Here is a 19526-nt window from a genome sequence, read left to right on the forward strand (position 1 = left end):
ACTGTGAGCCCCATGTGGGACATGGACTGTGCCCAAACTGATGATCTTGTATCTACCCTACTGCTTAGAAGAGTGCCTGGAACATAGCGCTCAACAGAAATCATTTGAAAAAAAAAAGAAACTGGGATCATTTGCTGAATGGTCCAATGATGGTGTCCAAGGACATGAAGGGTTATTGGTAACCAGGACTCCATTCCAATTCCTCCTCTTGTTTCCCATTCACAAGTGATGCTGCTTGTTTTATGAAGATCACTCAATGTTTTGCCTGAGTTCCCACAGACCCTTGTCCCCTGGCAAGGGCCCCACAGAGTAAGACACACAGGAACCTGGTGCCCAGACAGTGGTATGCAAGAGATTAAGCACATGCAAACACAACAGACACAGGGACAAGAACATGAGTGAGACCCTGTGCCCCTTTATGGGAGGGGTTAATCTTAACATTCATTCAATAGTATTTATTGAATGCTTACTGTGTGCAGAGCACTGTACTAAGCACATGGAAAGTACAATTCGGCAACAGAGACAATCCCTAGAGAAGCAGCATGGCTCAGTGGAAAGAGCATGGGCTTTAGAGTCAGAGGTCATGGGTTCAAATCCCGGCTCTGCCAATTGTCAGCTGTGTGACTTTGGGCAAGTTACTTAACTTCTCTGGGCCTCAGTTACCTCATCTGGAAAATGGGGATTGAGACTTTGAGCTTCCCATGGGACAACCTGATCACCTTGTAACCTCCCCAGCACTTAGAACAGTGCTTTGCACATAGTAAGTGCTTAATAAATGCCATTATCATTATTATCCCTACCCAACAATGGGCTCACAGTCTAGAAAGGGGATATAGACAGCAAAACAAAACAAGTAGAGAGGCATAAATAGCATCAAAATTAACACTAGCATAAAGATTAATTCTTTCCTTGTCCAACAGATAGAATTCACTAAATACATTCCATGCTTCTCCATTTCCATTAAGGGGTGGCCAAGGGAGAAAGCATTGGACTTTAGATGAGAGAATTTCCACAGCACATGAGAAAGGAGACCAGCCAGCTTGGTAGTAGTATTCATGCCCAAGACCCACATGTAGAATACTAAGAAATGGCTGCTGGTGAAGCAGCAACCTTCTAATTCATTTCTGGAGATATTTTGGAAGAAAGCTGTAACTGAACTGTCATGGGATATATGAAAACGTTTGGCCGAAAAAACTATTTTTTCACAGCATGGGTCAGAAAGGACTATTGAATCTGGGGAAAAGCCTCCAAGGCAGCAGAAGAATCTTAGAAAAGCAGCGTGGCTCAGTGGAAAGAGCACGGGTTGGGAGTCGGAGGTCATGGGTACTAATCCCGGCTCTTCCACATAATAACAATAATGATGACATTTGTTAAGCGCTTCCTATGTGCAAAGCACTGTTCTAAGTTCTGGGGGGGATACAAGGTAATCAGGTTGTCCCACATGGGGCTCACAGTCTTAGTCCCCATTTTCCAGATGAGGGAACTGAGGCACAGAGATGTTAAGAGACTTGCCCAAAGTCACACAGCTGACAGTTGGCAGAGCCGGGATTAGAACCCATGACCTCTGACTCCCAAGCCCGTGCTCTGTCCTATGAGCCACGCTGCTTCTCTACATGTCTGCTGTGTGACTTTGAGCAAATCACTTAACTTCTCTGAGCCTCAGTTACCTCATCTGTAAAATGAGGATTAAGACTGTGAGCCCCCCGTGGGACAACCTGATCACCTTGTCTCTCCCCCAGTGCTTAGAACAGTGCTTTTCACATAGTAAGCACTTAACAAATGCCATCATTATTATTATTATTCTCCAGTTTTCTTTTCAAGGCTTCTCAGTTCTGGGGACATCCCAACTGTAGGGCAAAGGATGTGCTCAATATCCTTCATAGGTCTCCTCAAGCTCTATGTGGCTAGAATCACAGGGGAGAAAAATGGAGGCGAAAATGGATCCTTCTTTAAACATTTGCTTTTCTGCTTTGCACCATTTTGGTTTTACAAACTCATCCGTTTTGTCTTGGCAAGGGCACATTCAAATCACAAAGCTAGATTGGCCTACTCTGAAGTGTGCCCACCCAAAACAAATCTAAAGGAAGTATGTTCTTTCATGTCATGAACCTCCTGACTTCTGAGATGAATGTAGAAACATCCTGTGGAGCTTTTCTCATTACCTTGTCACTGAGCTTCTGTGATGGCCAAAAATTAAATTCTGTCAGAGGCTTTGAAAGTCGTATGTACTGGCAGCTCCTCTGAATTCCAAACACTAATCAAGTGTGAATAGAAAAGAAAGCACTTCTGAGTGGGAATTACTGTAGCACCGTGAGTCCCAAATCATTATCTGTACATTGGGAGCATCATTTCTCTCAGGTTCGTTGCTTCTGAAAGTTTTGAGAGATGCACCCATGAGATTCCTTTACTCTGCCCCCTCACTGGTTGACATCTTCCAGGGTGGGGTCTATAATCACCCCCACCCTCTTGCAGAGTGTGGAAGATTAGTTCAGCAGGGTGTTGATCATCACTGCCTGGCTCTTTACTCTGGTTTAGACCCCTTCTGAGCCTGCCGCCCCTAACCTCCAAGCTTCATGGCCTACGGAATCCAGGCTCCTGCCTCCAGCTGGGCAGGCTGCTATGCCTCCAACAGAAGTTGCTTTGGCTGCTGCTGCTGCTACTGATGCTTCCCACCTCCCCCAGCCCCAGAGCAACACTTAGAGCGGGGGCTGGAGTGATCTCTAGAGATAGATTAGGCAGGCCACTCTAACAAGGCATCCTGAGAAGCAGCAGCCTGGCTCAGTGGAAAGAGCCCAGGCTTGGGAGTCAGAGGTCATGGGTTCTAATCCTGGCTCCACCACTTGTCTGCTGTGTGACCTTGGGCAAGTCACTTAACTTCTCTGAGCCTCATTTACCTCTTCTGTAAAATGGGGATTAAGGCTGTGAGCCCCACGTGGGACAACCTGATCACCTTATATCCCCCCCAGCGCTTAGAACAGTGCAATGTACATAGTAAGCGCTCAACAAATGCCATCATTATTATTATTATTATTATCCTGATATTTTGCACCTGCTCCACAATGTGCATCAGTCAGTCAGTCAATCCTAATTATTGAGTGCTTACTGTGTGCACAGCACTGTAATAAGTGCTTGGGAGAGTACGGTAGAACAATAAACAGACATATTCCTTACACACAACAATCTTACAGTCTAGAGCACTTAGCTATCTCTGAAATCAGATTGACACCCACTGATCGAAAACCTCCCCAAGTGGTTGTGTTCTCAGCAGGGAAGACTGATTCTCCACTCACCTGGGTTTCCTTCTACTCCCCATCCCCTTGACTCCCTTTAATGTAGATTTACCAATCAATCAATCATTGGTATTTATGGAACGCTACCAGTGGGATTCAGTTATTGTTTCATATCCACCCCTCTGTGACTCTATTGGCTTTAAACCCAGGGAGAAAGAGTAACATAGTGTCATTAATGTATAAACACAATCCTCTCCTGTTTCTCTCCTCAACTTCTTCCTCTCTTCCGTCTTCCATTTCTCTCCCTCTCTCCCCTCTCTCCCTTTTCCCTCTTCCCTTTCCCCTCTGATTCTTGTTTTCTCTGGATCTCTCCATATACCTTTTCTCCCCTTCTCCCCTTCTCATCTACCAACCCTTTCTGTATAATAAAAGTTCTCATTTTAAAGATAAATCCTGAGCCGAAAGAATGCCTTAAAATTAAACGATGATAGAGGAAGTAAGGAATGTTTCAAAATAATGATAAAATGAAATAAATTAAGGATTAAAAAATTAAGTGAAGGTGGAAATGACAGCTGTTCATGTTCAATCAATCGATCAATGGTATTTGCTTACTATGTGAAGAGCACTGTTCTAAGTGCTTGGGAGAAGCAGCATAATATAGTGGGTAGGGCATGGGCCTGGGGGTCAGAAGGTCATGGGTTCTAAACCCAGCTCCTCCACTTGTCTGTTGTGTGACCTTGGGCAAGTCACTTAACTTCTCTGTGCCTCAGTAACCTCATTTCTAAAATGGGGATTGAGACTGTGAGCTCCAAGTGGGACAAGGCACTATGTCCAACCCGATTTGTGTGTATCCACCTCAGCACTTAATACAGTGAGAAGCAGTGTGGGTCAGTGGAAAGAGCACGGGCTCTGGAGTCAGAGGTCATGGGTTCAAATCCTGCCTCTGCCACTTGTCAGCTGTGTGACTTTGGGCTAGTCACTTAACTTCTCTGTGTCTCAGTTCCCTCTCTGTGCCTCAGTTCCCTCATCTGTAAAATGGGGATTAAGACTGTGAGCCCCACGTGGGACAACCTGATCACCTTGTAACCTCCCCAGTGCTTAGAACAGTGCTTTGCACATAGTAAGTGCTTAATAAATGCCATTATTATTATTATTATTATTATTACAGTGCCTGGTGCATAGTAAGTGCTTAACAAATGCCATAACCATTACAATAAGAGAGAATTTAGCATAGCGGACTCCATTTCCTGCCCTGACTTCTTAATTCATGGTCTTGAATTAAGATGGAAGAGATTGCAATTGGACATAAAGAAGAACCCCTGATTAAATCCTGGAAATGGAGACAGAAGGAGTCATATAGGCACTGTCCCCAGAGATAGTGAAAGAAAAAACAAACACCCACCTGTTCGGTGTGGTATAGTCATTCATCTGTCTAGAGGTTGAATGTTGGACCAGATGACCTCTTTGAGATCTCTTCTGCTCAAAATTTCTATGGGCATGTAAACTGGCCTGGCAAATGGTAGGAAAACCGACTTTTTCAGGGAAATGCATGAGTTGAAATATGATTTCTTTGTTTCGTGAACTCATGGGTGAAATGCATCTAAGTAAAATTCACCTTCTACCCAATTTGACTATGTTAATAGTCAAATGTTCCACTTTCTGAAAACATCAAATATAAAAAATGCATTTCTCTGGTAGAATAAATACCCAATTGGGCCTGCCTATTGCTCATGGTTTTCAGCTTCACTTAGCAAAAGCCGGCTAGATGTGGGTTAATGAAAACCCAGTAATGTCTTATTTAGGACACAGCAGACCTTAAACTATGAGATAATAACTCTCATCTCTATTGTGTAGTTAGGCAGGCACCCAAAGGCCATGCTTTTGTGGGGCATAAAATAGTATACAGTAAGAGTCCTAAGGGGTCTTGTTTCAATTGCAAAGGTGCATCTGGGGCTTTTTTCACACTTGCCTAATTCATCATGGGATTCAGATTTGGGCTCCCACCTCACTCACCTGCAACCAAGCTTAACATGGTATGGAGCTATTGTTCGGAAGCTTTCCCATCCTGATTAAAGGAAGAAGGATGGCTGAAGAGACTTCTGAGAAACTGAAGAAAATTTCCCGTTCAAATTGAAACCTCTAGGTGGTCTCCCTAAAATCCATCCTGCTCCACTCCAATTCCTTCCTCTCCTTCCCCATTTTCAACTCTCCCATCCTTCCCAACGGTATCTCAAGAGATCTCCTGCATCCTCTTAAATTCTACCCCCTCGAGCTGTGCCTCAACTCCATCTCTTCCCACCATCTTCAACAGCTCATTTTCCAAGGGCTACCTTCTATATCCTCCTTGAGGCTATTACAGTGTTCAGTTCATATTGATGATGATGCTGCTGATATGATGATGGAATCCCAGCTCATCTGTAGGTGGCCTCATTTTCTGGAATAACCTTATTTTTTCATCTTTGACATCTACAAAGGATATCTAGCACCCCACCCTTTCTCTCTCTATCTCATACACACACACACACACACAAAAAAAAAAAAACCAAGCCATAATTCATGGCTTATCCCAATATCTCACCTACAAATTTAACTTTATAGACTGCTTGAATTAATATACATACATTTTTCTTTCATTTGGGTTTTTGATTGCCCTTTCATTGGCCCTGAAAGGACTTAGATGCTCATGAATATGTTGGAAATGAAAAATCATAGCCCTCTCCCTTTGTGAAAAATTCTTTAGGCATCATTTCCTATTAGCCAGATTTGTGAGTCTTGACAGTTTCTCCCCTTCCTTTTCCCCTTGGGGTTAATTTATTTCCTGCAGTGCTTGCACAGTTCGAGAGATATCTTTCTTGTCAGCCTTCACTGTTGGGAGGTAATGTCAGTGGAATGTTAATTATAAATGTTAAAGCATTCCCCATCCTCAAAAGAATTAGGTTAGCTCTGGGGTGATAGAAACCCAGATACTTATTTCATCTCTAGGCTCTCTCCTGTCCCACCACAATCTTATCTATCTCACTGTCCATCCCTTGCCAACTCCCTTTCTGTTGCTGTTAATGGTATTTGTTAAGCACTTACTATGTGCCAGGCACTGTTCTAAGCACTGGAAAAGATTCAAGGTAATCAGGTTGGACACAGTCTCTGTCACACATAGAGCTCACAGTCTTAATCCCCATTTTACAGGTGAGGTAACTGAGGCATAGAAAAGTGAAGCAACTTGCCAAGGTCATGCAGCTGACAAGTGGTGGAGCCAAGATTAGAATCCAGGTCCTTCAGACTCCCAGAACCGTGTTCTATCCACTAGGCCACTCTGCTTCTATGGCCTGGAACTCCTTTTTCCTTCTTTTATGACAGATCACTACTCTCCCCACCTTCAAAACCTTAGTAATAATAATAATGGCATTTATTAAGCACTTACTATGTGCAAAGCACTGTTCTAAGTGCTGGGGAGGTTACACAGTGATCAGGTTGTCCCACGGGGGGCCCAGTCTTAATCCCCATTTTACAGATGAGGTAACTAAGGCACAGAGAAGTTAAGTGACTTGCCCAAAGTCACACAGCTGGCAATTGGCAGAGCCAGGATTTGAACCCATGACCTCTGACTCCAAAGCCTGTGCTTTTTCCACTGAGCCACGCTGCTTCTCTCCTAGAGACTTTCTCCTATTAAGCTCTCATTTCCCCTACTCCCTCACCTTTCTGAATCACTCTTGTATTTGTATTTGTGCTCTTTATTCACACCACCCTCATCCCCAAAGTACTTCTGCTCATAGCCACAATTTTTTCTAATGGTCTGTCTCCCCATCTAGACTGGAAGCTCCTTGTGGGAAGGGAAGGAATCTCCTAAATCTGTTGTACTCTATCCTAATAATAATAATGAAAACTGTGGTATTTGTTAAGTGCTTGCTATGTGCCAGGCACTATACTAAGTGCTGGAGTGGATAAAAGCAAATTGGGTTGAACACAATCCCTGTCCCACGTGGGGTTCACAGTTTCAATCCCCATTTTATGGATGAGGTAACTGAGGCACAAAGAAGTGGAGTGATTTGCCCAAGGTCACACAGCAGACAAGTACAGTACTCAGCACACAGTAAGCTTGCAATTAATAACACTGAGTGAATGATTGATTTCTCTGTGGTTGGAAAGAAGCAGGATTACTGAAGAAATGTTCTATTCTGAAGGAGAAAAGTCCTAAATAGTACCACCTTGCCTCTAGTCCTGCAACTGATGGAGAAATTACATTCAGGAAGTTCAGAGGGAATCTCAAATCAGCTCAGTGACTTTGGGTGAATGGTTGGTTTAGCACTGGCTGCTCTGGGGAAGAAGAAGGCTTTTGAAGGGTGATAGGGAGACATGGAATGGGCTGGTAATTTTGCAAATGTACCTAAATCCTGCTCTCTACAGGCAGAGAGGACATAGAGTGTACGAATTGGGATCACATGGAACAAAATGCCAAGAGGTCAACAGCCTGGCTTGGCTTGCCAGTCTTTGTTTGGGCAGCCTGGCCAGTGATTGTTTCTTCCAATAGAATTATCTCCAGTCTGAGGCTACCGCTACGACCACCAGCAGAAACTTCAATGGACTCTGAATCTTCCCACTCAAACCTTGTCCTCCCCCATGTTCCCACTCAAACCACTATCCTCCCTGTCTCACAAGGTCATAACCTCGGCATTATCCTTGACTCATCTCTCCCATTCAACACACATATTCAATCTGTCACCAAATCCTATCAGTTCTACATCCACAGCATCTCTAGAATATACCTTTACTAGAGGTGTAAACTTCTCTAAACTGCTACTACACTGATCCAAGCACTCGTCGTTTCCCATCTTAACTACTGTATCAGTCTCCTCGCTGACCTCCTTGCCACCTATCTCCCCCCACAACAGGCCTTTCTTCACTCTGCTGCCCTGATCATTTTTCTAAAAAAATTCAGTCCACATCTTCCCACTCATTCGTTCATTCATTCATTGAATTCATTCATTGAATCATATTTATTGAGCACTTACTGTGTGCAGAGCACTGTACTAAGCGCTTGGGAAGTACAGGTTGGCAACATATAGAGATGGTCCCTACCCAACAGTGGGCTCACAGTCTGGAAGGGGGAGACAGAGAACAAAACAAAACATAGTAACAAAACAAAATAAATAGAATAAATATGTACAAATAAAATAGAGTAATAAATACGTACAAACATATATACATATATACAGGTGCTGTGGGGAGGGGAAGTACCTCAAGAACCTCCAGTGATTGCCCATCCATTTCTGCATCAAACAGAAACTCATCGACTTGTACTTCCCAAGCGCTTAGTACAGTGCTCTGCACTGATTGATTGAATGAATGAATGAATGAATTCCCTCTGGCTTTGAAGCATTCAATCAGCTTACCCCCTCCTACCTTACCTCACAGCCCTACTACAATCCAGCCTGCATGCAAACTTTGCTTTTCTAATGTCAGCCTGCTCACCGTACTTTGATCTTGTCTACCCCATCACAACCACATGGCCTTGTCCTCCCCTTGGTCTGTAACTCCCTCCCCCTTAATATACATAGGACCACCACTCTTTCCACCTCCAAACCTGTATTGAAATCACATCTCCTCCAAGAGGCCTTCCAGAAAGGCCCTCATTTCACCTAATCACTCTCATCTTTGCATTGCCAGTGCACTTAGGTCTGTATCCTTTAAACACTTCACTCTACCCTTTGCCTCATAGCACTTATGTAAATATCCACAATTTATTTTAATGCCTGTCTCCCCCTCTAGACTGTAAAATCCTCAAGGGCAGGGAAGGTGTTGACTTACTCTGTTCTAAAGTTGGTTTTTTTTTAGTACAGTGCTTTCCAATGCTGAATAAATAGCATTGATTGATTGATTGGTTGATTGGTAGACTGAAACTATATTGTCATCATCTTGTCTTCCTGTCGTTAGAACCTTCCCTTTCTCTTATGGCCTTTCATGAGATTGACTTTTGAATATTTTCCTTCCTGTGAAGGCTGAGAGATTATTTTAATTTTTCTAAGTAATCACTTATTAGAAGTAATACATTTATTCAAACCATTCTTCAGAATTTCAAAGTGGCATTAATTCTTTCTGCCAAGAAACTTGAAAGAAGCTTAATTTAACTTCTGTAAATGAACAAGACCAATGAGATTTTTCCCCCCACAGTTGAAACTATGTATATTTTCCCCAGAAAGTGAGATGGTCCATTTCATTATATTACATTAAAGATGTGAAACTAGAGAGACTTGAAGACAAAAGGCAAATCATGTGGAACGGAAGGAAGGCACACCTGAGAAATGCTATGCTCGATTAAGGAGTAAAATTTCAGTCAGGGGAGTGATTCCAGCTCCTTAAATGGAAGAGAGTCATTTAGAGAAATGCAGTATTTATCATGCTAGTAATGAAGGAGTTAAAGAGAAAGCTATTTGGGGCTCCAGAGAAAATATGCTGAGAGGCTGTAAACAGGAATAAATGGTGTTGGCCATGGGGGATAAGTGGAATGAGCTGGGAACCATATTTATTTTGAAACAACCATCACGTTCTCATATCCAGGAACCAAATGCACTGCTTTGCATTATAGAGCTGAACAACCTAGATTGAAAATGTGACCATAAAGTAATTTAATCATAACTTCACCCCGCAAAACTACATTTAAAGGTTCTTTCATAAAATATCCTGATTCATATGAAGTCATTGCAGCAATCCTAGATTTCTTTTCCCTTAAAATCAATCAATCAATCAATCGTATTTATTAAAGAAACCAAATATTTGGTACCTTTGAGTGATTTTACCCTGTATTGCTTATAATATCAGACAAGATAGACAAAGGAGAGTGAATTTATTGTAAATGCTCAGTGGTGCACTTTCCTTTATAACTACCTGACTGAGCCCCCTCCTTCCTCTCCCCCTCCTCCCCCTCCCCATCGTCCCCACCTTACCTCCTTCCCCTCCCCACAGCACCTGTACATATGTATATATGCTTGTACATATTTATTACTCTATTTATTTATTTATTTTGCTTGGACCTATTTATTCTATTTATTTTATTTTGTTAATATGTTTTGTTTTGTTGTCTGTCTCCCCCTTCTAGACTGTGAGCCCGCTGTTGGGTAGGGACCATCTCTATATGTTGCCAACTTGTACTTCCCAAGGGCTTAGTACAGTGCTCTGCACACAGTAAGTGTTCAATAAATATGATTGAATGAATGAATGACTCAAACCAACTTGAATGAAGTACCAAACGATGTCTTGCTGGTTTATTTTGAAAGGTTCAGCTATAAATCATCATCAGCAGCAGCATTCATTGGTGCCTATTCTGTGCTGATCTCTGAACTGTACACTTGGGAGGTTACAATAAAAGCAAAAGACAAAGTTTCTGCCTTCAAGAAGTTTACAATCCGTACTTGTCCCTGAAATCATGGGCCCATTAGAAGAGCAGCATCCTTGGTCATTTCTTTCTTTTTTAATACTATTTGTTATGGAATGTGGCAGACACTGTACTAAGCGCTGGGATAGATATAGGATAACCAGGATAGACACAGTCCATGCCCCACATGGGGTTCACAGTCTAAATCCTCATTTGACAGATGGGGTAACTGAGGCACAGGGAAATGAAGTTGTTTGCCCAAGGTCACACAGCAGGGAGTGGCAGAGACAGGATTACAGCCCAGGTCCTCTGACTCCAAGGACTGTGCTCTTTCCACTAGGCCATGCTGCTTCTCTAGCCTCTAACTCATTCTGTAGCACCTTTAAGCCTATACTTTAAATTCCTTACTGTTGCAGCTTCTTTTGTGTTCTCATTTACTCCACTACATTGAGTAGTAGAAGATGCCCAGGACAGGGATTTAGGGGAATATGTGTTTTAATCCTGAGTCTGACACTTGCCTGCTGTGTGACTTTAGCCAAGTCACTTAACTTCTCAGTGTCTCAGTTTCCTCATCTGTAAAATGGGGATTAAATACTTCCTAAAACTGTGAGCCCAGTGTCTGATCTGATAATCACATATCTATCCCAATCAATTTATTAGTGGATTTTATTAAATGCTTACCTAGTAACCAAGAAATATGCCGAAGATTAATGTTAGGAAGACTTGCTATGAAGAGCCTGAAAAAGTCGTGAAATGTGCTGATGTAACAATTGCCACAAAAATACAAATTTTCAACTCTATGGTGTTTCCAGTGAATTCTCACTGGAAACACCATAGAGTTGACAATTTGTATGGATCCGAAAGCTGGACAGTGAAAAAACGGGACAGAAAGAACATTGATTCTTTTGAAATGTGGTGTTGGAGAAGACTTTTGTGAATACCATGGACTGCTCAAAAAACAAAACAAAAAAAAAGGATTTTGGAGCAAATTAGACCAAAGTGGTCTTTGGAAGTGGTCTTTGGAAGACCAAGTTGGCACCTGCCAACTTGGATTTGCATATTTTGAACACATAATCAAGAGGACTAACTCTCTGGAGAAGACACTAATGCTAGGAAAAGTCCAGGTAAACGTGGATGAGGCAGACCAGCAGCTAGATGGATAGAGAATATAACAATGACAATGAAAGAACCATAAGAAAGGTTGCAGATTATGGCAGAGGACAGGACCTTCCGGAGAAAGTATATCCATGGAATTGCCATGAATCAGAAATGACCCAACAGTGCAATAATAATAATGATAATAATAATAATAATAATAATAATAATAATAATAATGATAATAATAATAATGATAATAATAATACCTGGGCACAACACTGCACTAAACAGTTGGCCGAGTACAGTGCAGTAGAGTTGGTAGACACAATCCCTGCTCTCAACACCTGCTTCCAGTCTGGAAGGGGTTTACATAAGAAGATGAAGTTCATTTTATCTATTTTTGTTGGACTAGTAATGAGGGGGTCCAGGTTTCACACTCTCATACACCAGATCTGATCTTTTGGGAGGTCTGGAGGGATATTCTTTCTATCAGAGCTGCTTCAGAACTTCTTTTCGTTTTCTCGCTTCCACTGCTCATGGGAGATATGGCCTCTTGGTAGCACCTGCCAGCTTTTCACTCCCTAGGGTGCCCATCTCACTTTATAAGGGACTGTGGTGTCTCTTGCCAGGACTCATCCCATCCCCTGGAACCCTGCTCTGAGCTCACCCACCCAGCCGATTCCACCCTTCCTTGAGGATGCCCAGGGGTGAAACCTCTTTTCCCTCTCAGCTTCACAAAACCACATTCCTCCTCTCTTTTAGCCCTTCTAAAAATGCATCATCTCCAGGAAACCTTCCTTAGTTACTCCCTTCATCTTCTTAGTCTTTCCATCTCCCAATGTCAGCTTTATAAGACACACCCAGGGATGAGGTAAGGAATTTCCTATAGGAATTCCTCAGAAATGTGATTAACAATTCTGACCCCGCAAATCAGAGATAAAGATGCAGTTTGTCTGACATATCCTCAGTCTGAAAATTTCAGCATGAGTTCCAGACTAGTCACTCCAAATTTCATTTGTCATCCCTACTGTGTCCATCCCATCTGGAGCTGTGAGAATGAAATAAGCATCACCAAGAAAGAGAATATTTCAGTAGATATGAGGTTTGAAATGCATAGCCCCCTGCAAGGGAGAAGGTGTGTAAATGCCTGCAGTGATTCTTTCATTTTCTCATCTGTGTGTTACATTCACTTGTTTAGCATCAAAAAGCCCACTGGTAAAAGATAACATGGGAGACCAACAAGAGGATGCATCTGACACTAAACACACAGATGAAAATCTGCTTGACATTAGGAGAAAGAAGTTCCCGTAAAGCACGTATCCAAATAAAACCCCCTCCTGAAGAAGGAGGTAAGTGAGGCTACATGCAGAGGAAACTGCCTTTAAATACAGATTATTTTCAGTGACTGGGAATTTTTGGTGACATGATTAGGGTTTCTCCAATCTTTTTTATTTTATTATTATGCAAATTTTCTCAGCTTCTGAGCAATTCAAGACCTATAGAACCAGCCCTTAAGGATAGTCCCTAAAAATCTTGTAAGCAACGGTGCAGATACTCAAAACTATGATAGGGGAATCAGGCAGAAACTCCTCACCCTGGGCTTCAAGGCTCTCCATCACCTCGCCCCCTCCTACCTCACCTCCCTTCTCTCCTTCTACAGCCCAGCCCGCACCCTCCGCTCCTCCGCTGCTAATCTCCTCACAGTACCTCGTTCTCGCCTGTCCCGCCATCGACCCCCGGCCCACGTCATCCCCCGGGCCTGGAATGCCCTCCCTCTGCCCATCCGCCAAGCTAGCTCTCTTCTTCCCTTCAAGGCCCTACTGAGAGCTCACCTCCTCCAGGAGGCCTTCCCAGACTGAGCCCCTTCCTTCCTCATACCCCATCTTACCTCCTTCCCTTCCCCACAGCACCTGTTTATATGTATATATGTTTGTACATATTTGTTATTCTATTTATTTATTTATTCATTTTACTTGTACGTATCTATTCTATTTATTTTGTTAGTGTGTTTGGTTTTGTTCTCTGTCTCCCCCTTTTAGACTGTGAGCCCACTGTTGGGTAGGGACTGTCTCTATATGTTGCCAACTTGTACTTCCCAAGTGCTTAGTACAGTGCTCTGCACACAGTAAGTGCTCAATAAATACGATTGATGATGATGATGATGATGAAGAGGAATGCTTGGGATAATGTTCTTATTTTCCTGTCTATTAGAGTAGCATCTCCTTGAGAAAGAGACTCAGAGCCAATAGAATATCCACTTAAGTGGTATTTGTTAAGCACTTACTTTGTGCCACGCACTGTACTACACCCTGGGGTAGATACAAGATAGGTTGGAAACAGGCCTCAGGTGAGGTTCACAGTCTTAATCCCCATTCTACAGATGAGGTAATCCATTCTAAAATAGAATTCAGCCCTGACCTGTGAACCATAGCAACATCCTCCTTCTCTTTTTTGCCAGTCTAGAAACCATAAGGAGCCTTCTGGATTAGGTTCAGGGGCTATTTTTGTCTTCTGGAGTAGAGAAAGCTTGAGAAGAGTCCCCTCCCCCTCCTACCCCATCAGAAAGTCAATCGTATTTATTGAGTACTTACTGTGGGCAGAGCACTGTACTAAGCACTAGGAAGAGTACAATATAACAGACACATTTCATGTCCACAGTAAGCTTACAGTCTACAGGGGAGACAGACATAAATATAAATAAATAAAATTGCAGATATGTACATAAGCACTGTGGGGCTGGGAGGGGAGTTGAATAAAGGGAGCAAGTTAGACTGTAAGGCCATTGTGGGCATGGATTGTCTCTCTTTATTGCTGAATTGTACTTTCCAAGCCCCTAGTACAGTGCTCTGCACACAGTAAGTGTTCAATAAATACAATTGAATGAATGAACGAAGGTCAGGATGATGAAGAAGGGAGTGGAAGGAAAGGAGAAGAGGACTTAGGAAAGGGCTCTTGGAGGAGATGTGCCTTTGAAAGGGTGGGGAGGAATATCTCATATCTGTTGGTTATGAGGAGAGAGAACATTCCAGGCCAGAGGCAAGATGGGTGCGAGAAGTCAGCAGCAAGATAGGTGAGATCAAGGCCCAGTGAGGAAGTTAGCATTAGAGGAGCAAAATTGTCTGGGCTGGCTTGTAGTAGGAGAGTAGTGAGATGAGGTAGGAGTGGGAAAGGTAAGTGAGTGCTTTAAAGCTGACGGTAAGGAGTTTCTGTTTGAAACTCCATTGTGTTTGGGTCAGACTGATGTAAAGCTCAGGGGACTTGAAAGGAGAATGGGCTCTTTTAGTCACTCTTCCACCTCGCAACCCTCCAACAGAAATATAGTTTTGGGTCATGATTTCTCTAGCTTTCATGGTCCAAAGGGTATAGAGAGGAAATTGGACCTTCAGGACTGATTATCATATACTGACTCCAGTTTTTAGTACAGCGTTTGGCACATAGCTTAACAAATATTGTTACAATTATTGTTGTTATTATCGTTGTTATTATTATTACTGGAATATAATGACCCAGATTCCAGGAGGACAGGTCCCAGAATCAACTAATCTTGATTCCCAGAGAATAGGTAGTACAGTGTTCTGTGAACAGTGAGCTCTCAATAAATATAATTGAATGAATAGGCTAGACAGCAGTCTGTACCTGTAGTTCCTACTGTCTGTGAGAGGCTCAGTTACCACAGGAAGGGGAGTAGTGAGCCAATGGGATGTCGGTTTTATGTGTCCTTTTCCCCAAGACGCAACCCCGACACTCAAGGGTTTCCCCATTTTTTTCCCAGAACTCTGTGTAAAGCCTGCCATCGCTCTGGATTTCTGTGTTTACCCTTCTCCAAGATGAAAATGCATTCTTTTCGCTACCAGATAATGTAATTCAGAATCCTTAGTCTGTCATTGCAGGAGAAGCAAAATCATTTTTTAAGAAATGATTCTGACATAAACAATAAAACACCACCAGCTGAGAGCTGTAATGGATCTCTAAAGAGAAAGATGGTCAGAAACACATCAAAACTTCAGTGATTTGAGTTAAATCAATTGAACTCCTCAAACTGACACTAAGATGCTTGACCATTTTTTGAAAAGTCAAGTTCTCCAAAGGAGAATTGTCCAATTTGTATTTGGTGTGGACAGAATTCCATGATTTATTTATGTGGAGGAAAGAAGGCTGAATTTAGCCATCTGAGAGGGTTCTTCAATTTTTTTCATGATTTCTTTCTTTAAGGTGAAGTTTCCATCTCCTGAAAATAGGACTTAACCAAGCAGGAACTACCTCCTCTAATGCCCCGTTCCCCACTTTATTTCACCCTAAAGATGGAAAACTATGTTGCTGTAGGGACGTTTGCCCATGAGGAAGATTACTTTTTTGTCACAATCTCTTCTCCCAGGAAAAAGGAAGAGATAGTTAGGAATCATTTGTAGTTAATTAAGAGCCAAATTCTTCAAGCCCAAATGTTCTTCCTCTCCACATTGATTCCCCCAACTTCAAAGGGAATTCCATGCATGGAACACAGAGATCCATGCCAGAAGAATGGGAGCCATCAGTAAGTAATGCTGGTAGGCTCTTAGCATTGCATCAAAACAAACCATCACTCATGATTTGTCTAATTGAGGTCCAGACTAATGCAGAGATGGATGTGCGATATAAGGGCACATCTCACAATCAGTGATACAGTCCCCTCACCCATATGCTTTTTCATTTAGCATTTGATATTTTCCAATAAGCCTTCGAAAACTGGATGTGTGTTCACAGAAAATTACTGATCTGCACCTAGTTGGTTGCAATTTACCAGGAAGCAATATTACTGAACACTACTTCCTCCAAACTCAGTCCCTCTCACAACAATTAATAAATCAATCAGTGGTATTCACTGAGCACTTATTGTGTGCAAAGCACTGTACTGAGCACTTGGGAGAGTCCAATATAACAAAGTTGAGAGGAATGTTCCCTGCCCACAGGAGACTCAACCCTGTTCCTCCCTGAACAAGCTGGACCTGTTCCCAAACATATGTCAAGGATGATTTTTTTTCACATCCCTCTAGTTCCTCTTCACTAATACACTTAAGCAGCCATAAACAGTGTGGCCTAGTGGAAAGAGCTCAGCCCTGGGAGTCAGAGGACCTTGGTTCTAATCCTGGCTGCACCACTTATTTACTATATGACCTTGGTCAAATCGCTTAATGTCTCAGCGTCTGTTTCCTTATTTGTAAATGGGAGATTCAGTGTCTGTTCTCCCCTTTTCTTAGACTGTGAGCCCCATGTGGGACAGAGACTGTGTCCTTCCTGATTATTTTCAATCTACCGCAATGTCTAGTACCATGCTTGACATACAGTGCTTTTAACAAGTACCTTAAAAATATCCACAGATATCCACAGCTATTCATTTTTTTGTTGCACTCTACCTATCTATGAGACAAGCTTCTGTGTTCATTTCCAGGGACCCTGGGAGATGAAAATTCCTGAGAATGACTACAACTGAAGAATTGAAATACTTGGTTAGAAACAAACCTTCCTTTTGCCTTTTGAAAATCATCTACAGCCCACAACCAAAAATGCACAACAATAAAACTCTCCAGAAGAATCTTGAATGATCTTCTTAGCAGAGAAAAGGACATGAACAAGACCTTAGTAGAGATGTTTGTTTGAAACCGAACTTGTATGTGCTCTTTATAGGCTATGAATCCTTATTGTTAAGCTTTATTGTGATGTAGGGCCCTATTTATTATGATTGCATATATATCTCCTTCCTGGAATCATTGCTAGACTAGACTTAGAAGTGTGTGAGTTTTTAAGGTAATTGTTTTCTACTATTTCCTGATTCCTCCTTAAAACAACCCGAAATCGACAGTCAAGGGAAAACTCAGTGGTAATCCTCTGAATAATGTGTAATTTAAAACTATATTCTTTGCAAAACAGTTCCATTTTTATAATGACTCCAGTTTTATAATCACTGTCTAGCATAAAAAACAATAAAGTGGATAATTGCTTAAGGTGGGTAATAGAGAGCTTGCTGAGTTATTTTCTTTGTTATTCGTGGCTCCGAGGAGAATGCACCGGCTTGGGAGTCAGAGGTCGTGGGTTCTAATCCCAGCTCCGCCACTTGTCATCTGTGTGACTTTGGGCAAGTCACTTCACTTCTCTGTGCCTCAGTTCCCTCATCTGAAAAATGGGGATTAAGACCGTGAGCCCCATGTGGGACAACCTGATTACCTTGTATCCCCCCAGTGCTTAGAACAGTGCTTGGCAGATAGTTAAGCGCTTAACAAATGCCATTATTATAATAATTATTATTATTATTGTGGAAAAAGGTTTCTGTTCTTCATGTTGGCTTACTTTTCATAGGTGTGTGGGACATCAAATCATACCGAGCATCCCCTGGGCCATCTATGGATCTCCTTGTGGGCAGGGATCCTGTCTACCACCTCTAGTGTACTTTACTCTTCAAAGCACTTAGTACAGTGCTCTGCGCACAGTAAGCACTCAATAAGGACCTTTGACAGGCAAATGGACTGAATATTGACCTCATTTTCACTTAACAGACTTAATTTTTGTAAAGTTCTCAAAACATATATTCCTTCCCAAGGGCAACTATTGAAAATCTGGGCTCCTTGACGTGACATTCTGAACAAGCATAGTGGCTTCAGCCATTTCCAAATGGAGCAGGCCTAGGAGAAGGGTACCTTGTCAAATTGTGTGCAGAGAGGCCCCTAATCTATCGGTGACTCTTCCCACAAATGCTTTTTCCTAAATATAACCATCTCTCCCAAAGATTCTCCTTTCTTCTAACCTTCATGTCCCAGTTTTGCTCATTTTTTTTCTATACTGAGCTCACAGTCAAAGGAGGGAGGTATCATTTTCACCATTTTACAGGTGAGAATATTAAAACACGGGAAAGTTATGACTTTCCCAGAGTCAACAACAGGTAAGTGGTGGAATAGAAACTAGAACCCAAGTCTGAGATTCCTCTTTAAAGCTCCTTGTAAGAAGTACATAATAATAATAATCGTATTTGTTAAGTGCTTACTATGTGCTGAGCACTGTTCTAAGCACTGGAATAGATACTAGGTTATCAGGTTGTTCCATGTGGGGCTCACATTCTTAATCCCCCTTTTACAGATGAGGTAACTGAGGCACAGAGAAGTTAAGTGTCTTGCCCAAAGTCACACAGCTGACAAGTGGCAGAGCCGGGATTTGAACCCATGACCTCTGACCCTCAAGTCCATGCTCTTTCCACTCAGCCATGCTGCTTCTCAATGACAAGCATCTTTTTATTACATGAGAACAGTCCAATTGGTACTTTCAGCAAGTATAAACTGTGATGGAAACAGCAAGACATTTCTTGAGCCATTATGAAGATGATGCTGTAGATGAAGGAGACAGCAAGCAAAGAGAGGCAGAATTACATATATAGCAGTTTCAATTTCCTTCAATGAGACTCTTTATCCATGACTTCCCTTGTCCCACCCTGGATTTCATTATGGAAGAAGTTTAGAACCTGATGAAGTTGCATTCATTCACTCCTTTATGGTGATAAAATCTGATTTTTTTGCATGAAGGAACATTTTCTGAATCTGTGCATGAACACTCTGGGCTGGTTTCCCAAATCTATATTATGAGTTTTCTTCTTCTAAGGGGCCAGGACAGGGTTTTTTTTACTTCTATTGTATTCTCTCATGTGCTTAGTAGAGTTCTTGGCACACAGTAGATGGTCAATAATGCTACTGATAATGATACTGATGATGGAGGGTTCTGGTGAGGAATAAAGAGGTAGGTGGCAAAGGTGTTGAGGAGGAGATAGGAGAGAGGGCGGTGGTATAGTGAAGGAAAGAGGGGCTTTTGGGTTG

General features: G+C 42.2%; 1 protein-coding gene across 1 annotated transcript in view; it reads left to right on the forward strand.

Annotated features, from left to right (window-relative positions):
* The window catches only part of THEMIS (thymocyte selection associated), a 173259-nt gene extending 160254 nt beyond the window's left edge, over positions 1-13005 (forward strand). The window contains exon 6 of the mRNA XM_038742153.1: positions 12893-13005. Coding sequence (XP_038598081.1) covers positions 12893-13005 — 113 coding nt within the window. The remainder of the gene's footprint in view (positions 1-12892) is intronic.
* Positions 13006-19526: the final 6521 nt, after the last annotated feature.

The sequence above is a fragment of the Tachyglossus aculeatus genome, chromosome 2 (assembly GCF_015852505.1).
Source record: "Tachyglossus aculeatus isolate mTacAcu1 chromosome 2, mTacAcu1.pri, whole genome shotgun sequence".
Classification (NCBI taxonomy): Eukaryota; Metazoa; Chordata; class Mammalia; order Monotremata; family Tachyglossidae; genus Tachyglossus; species Tachyglossus aculeatus.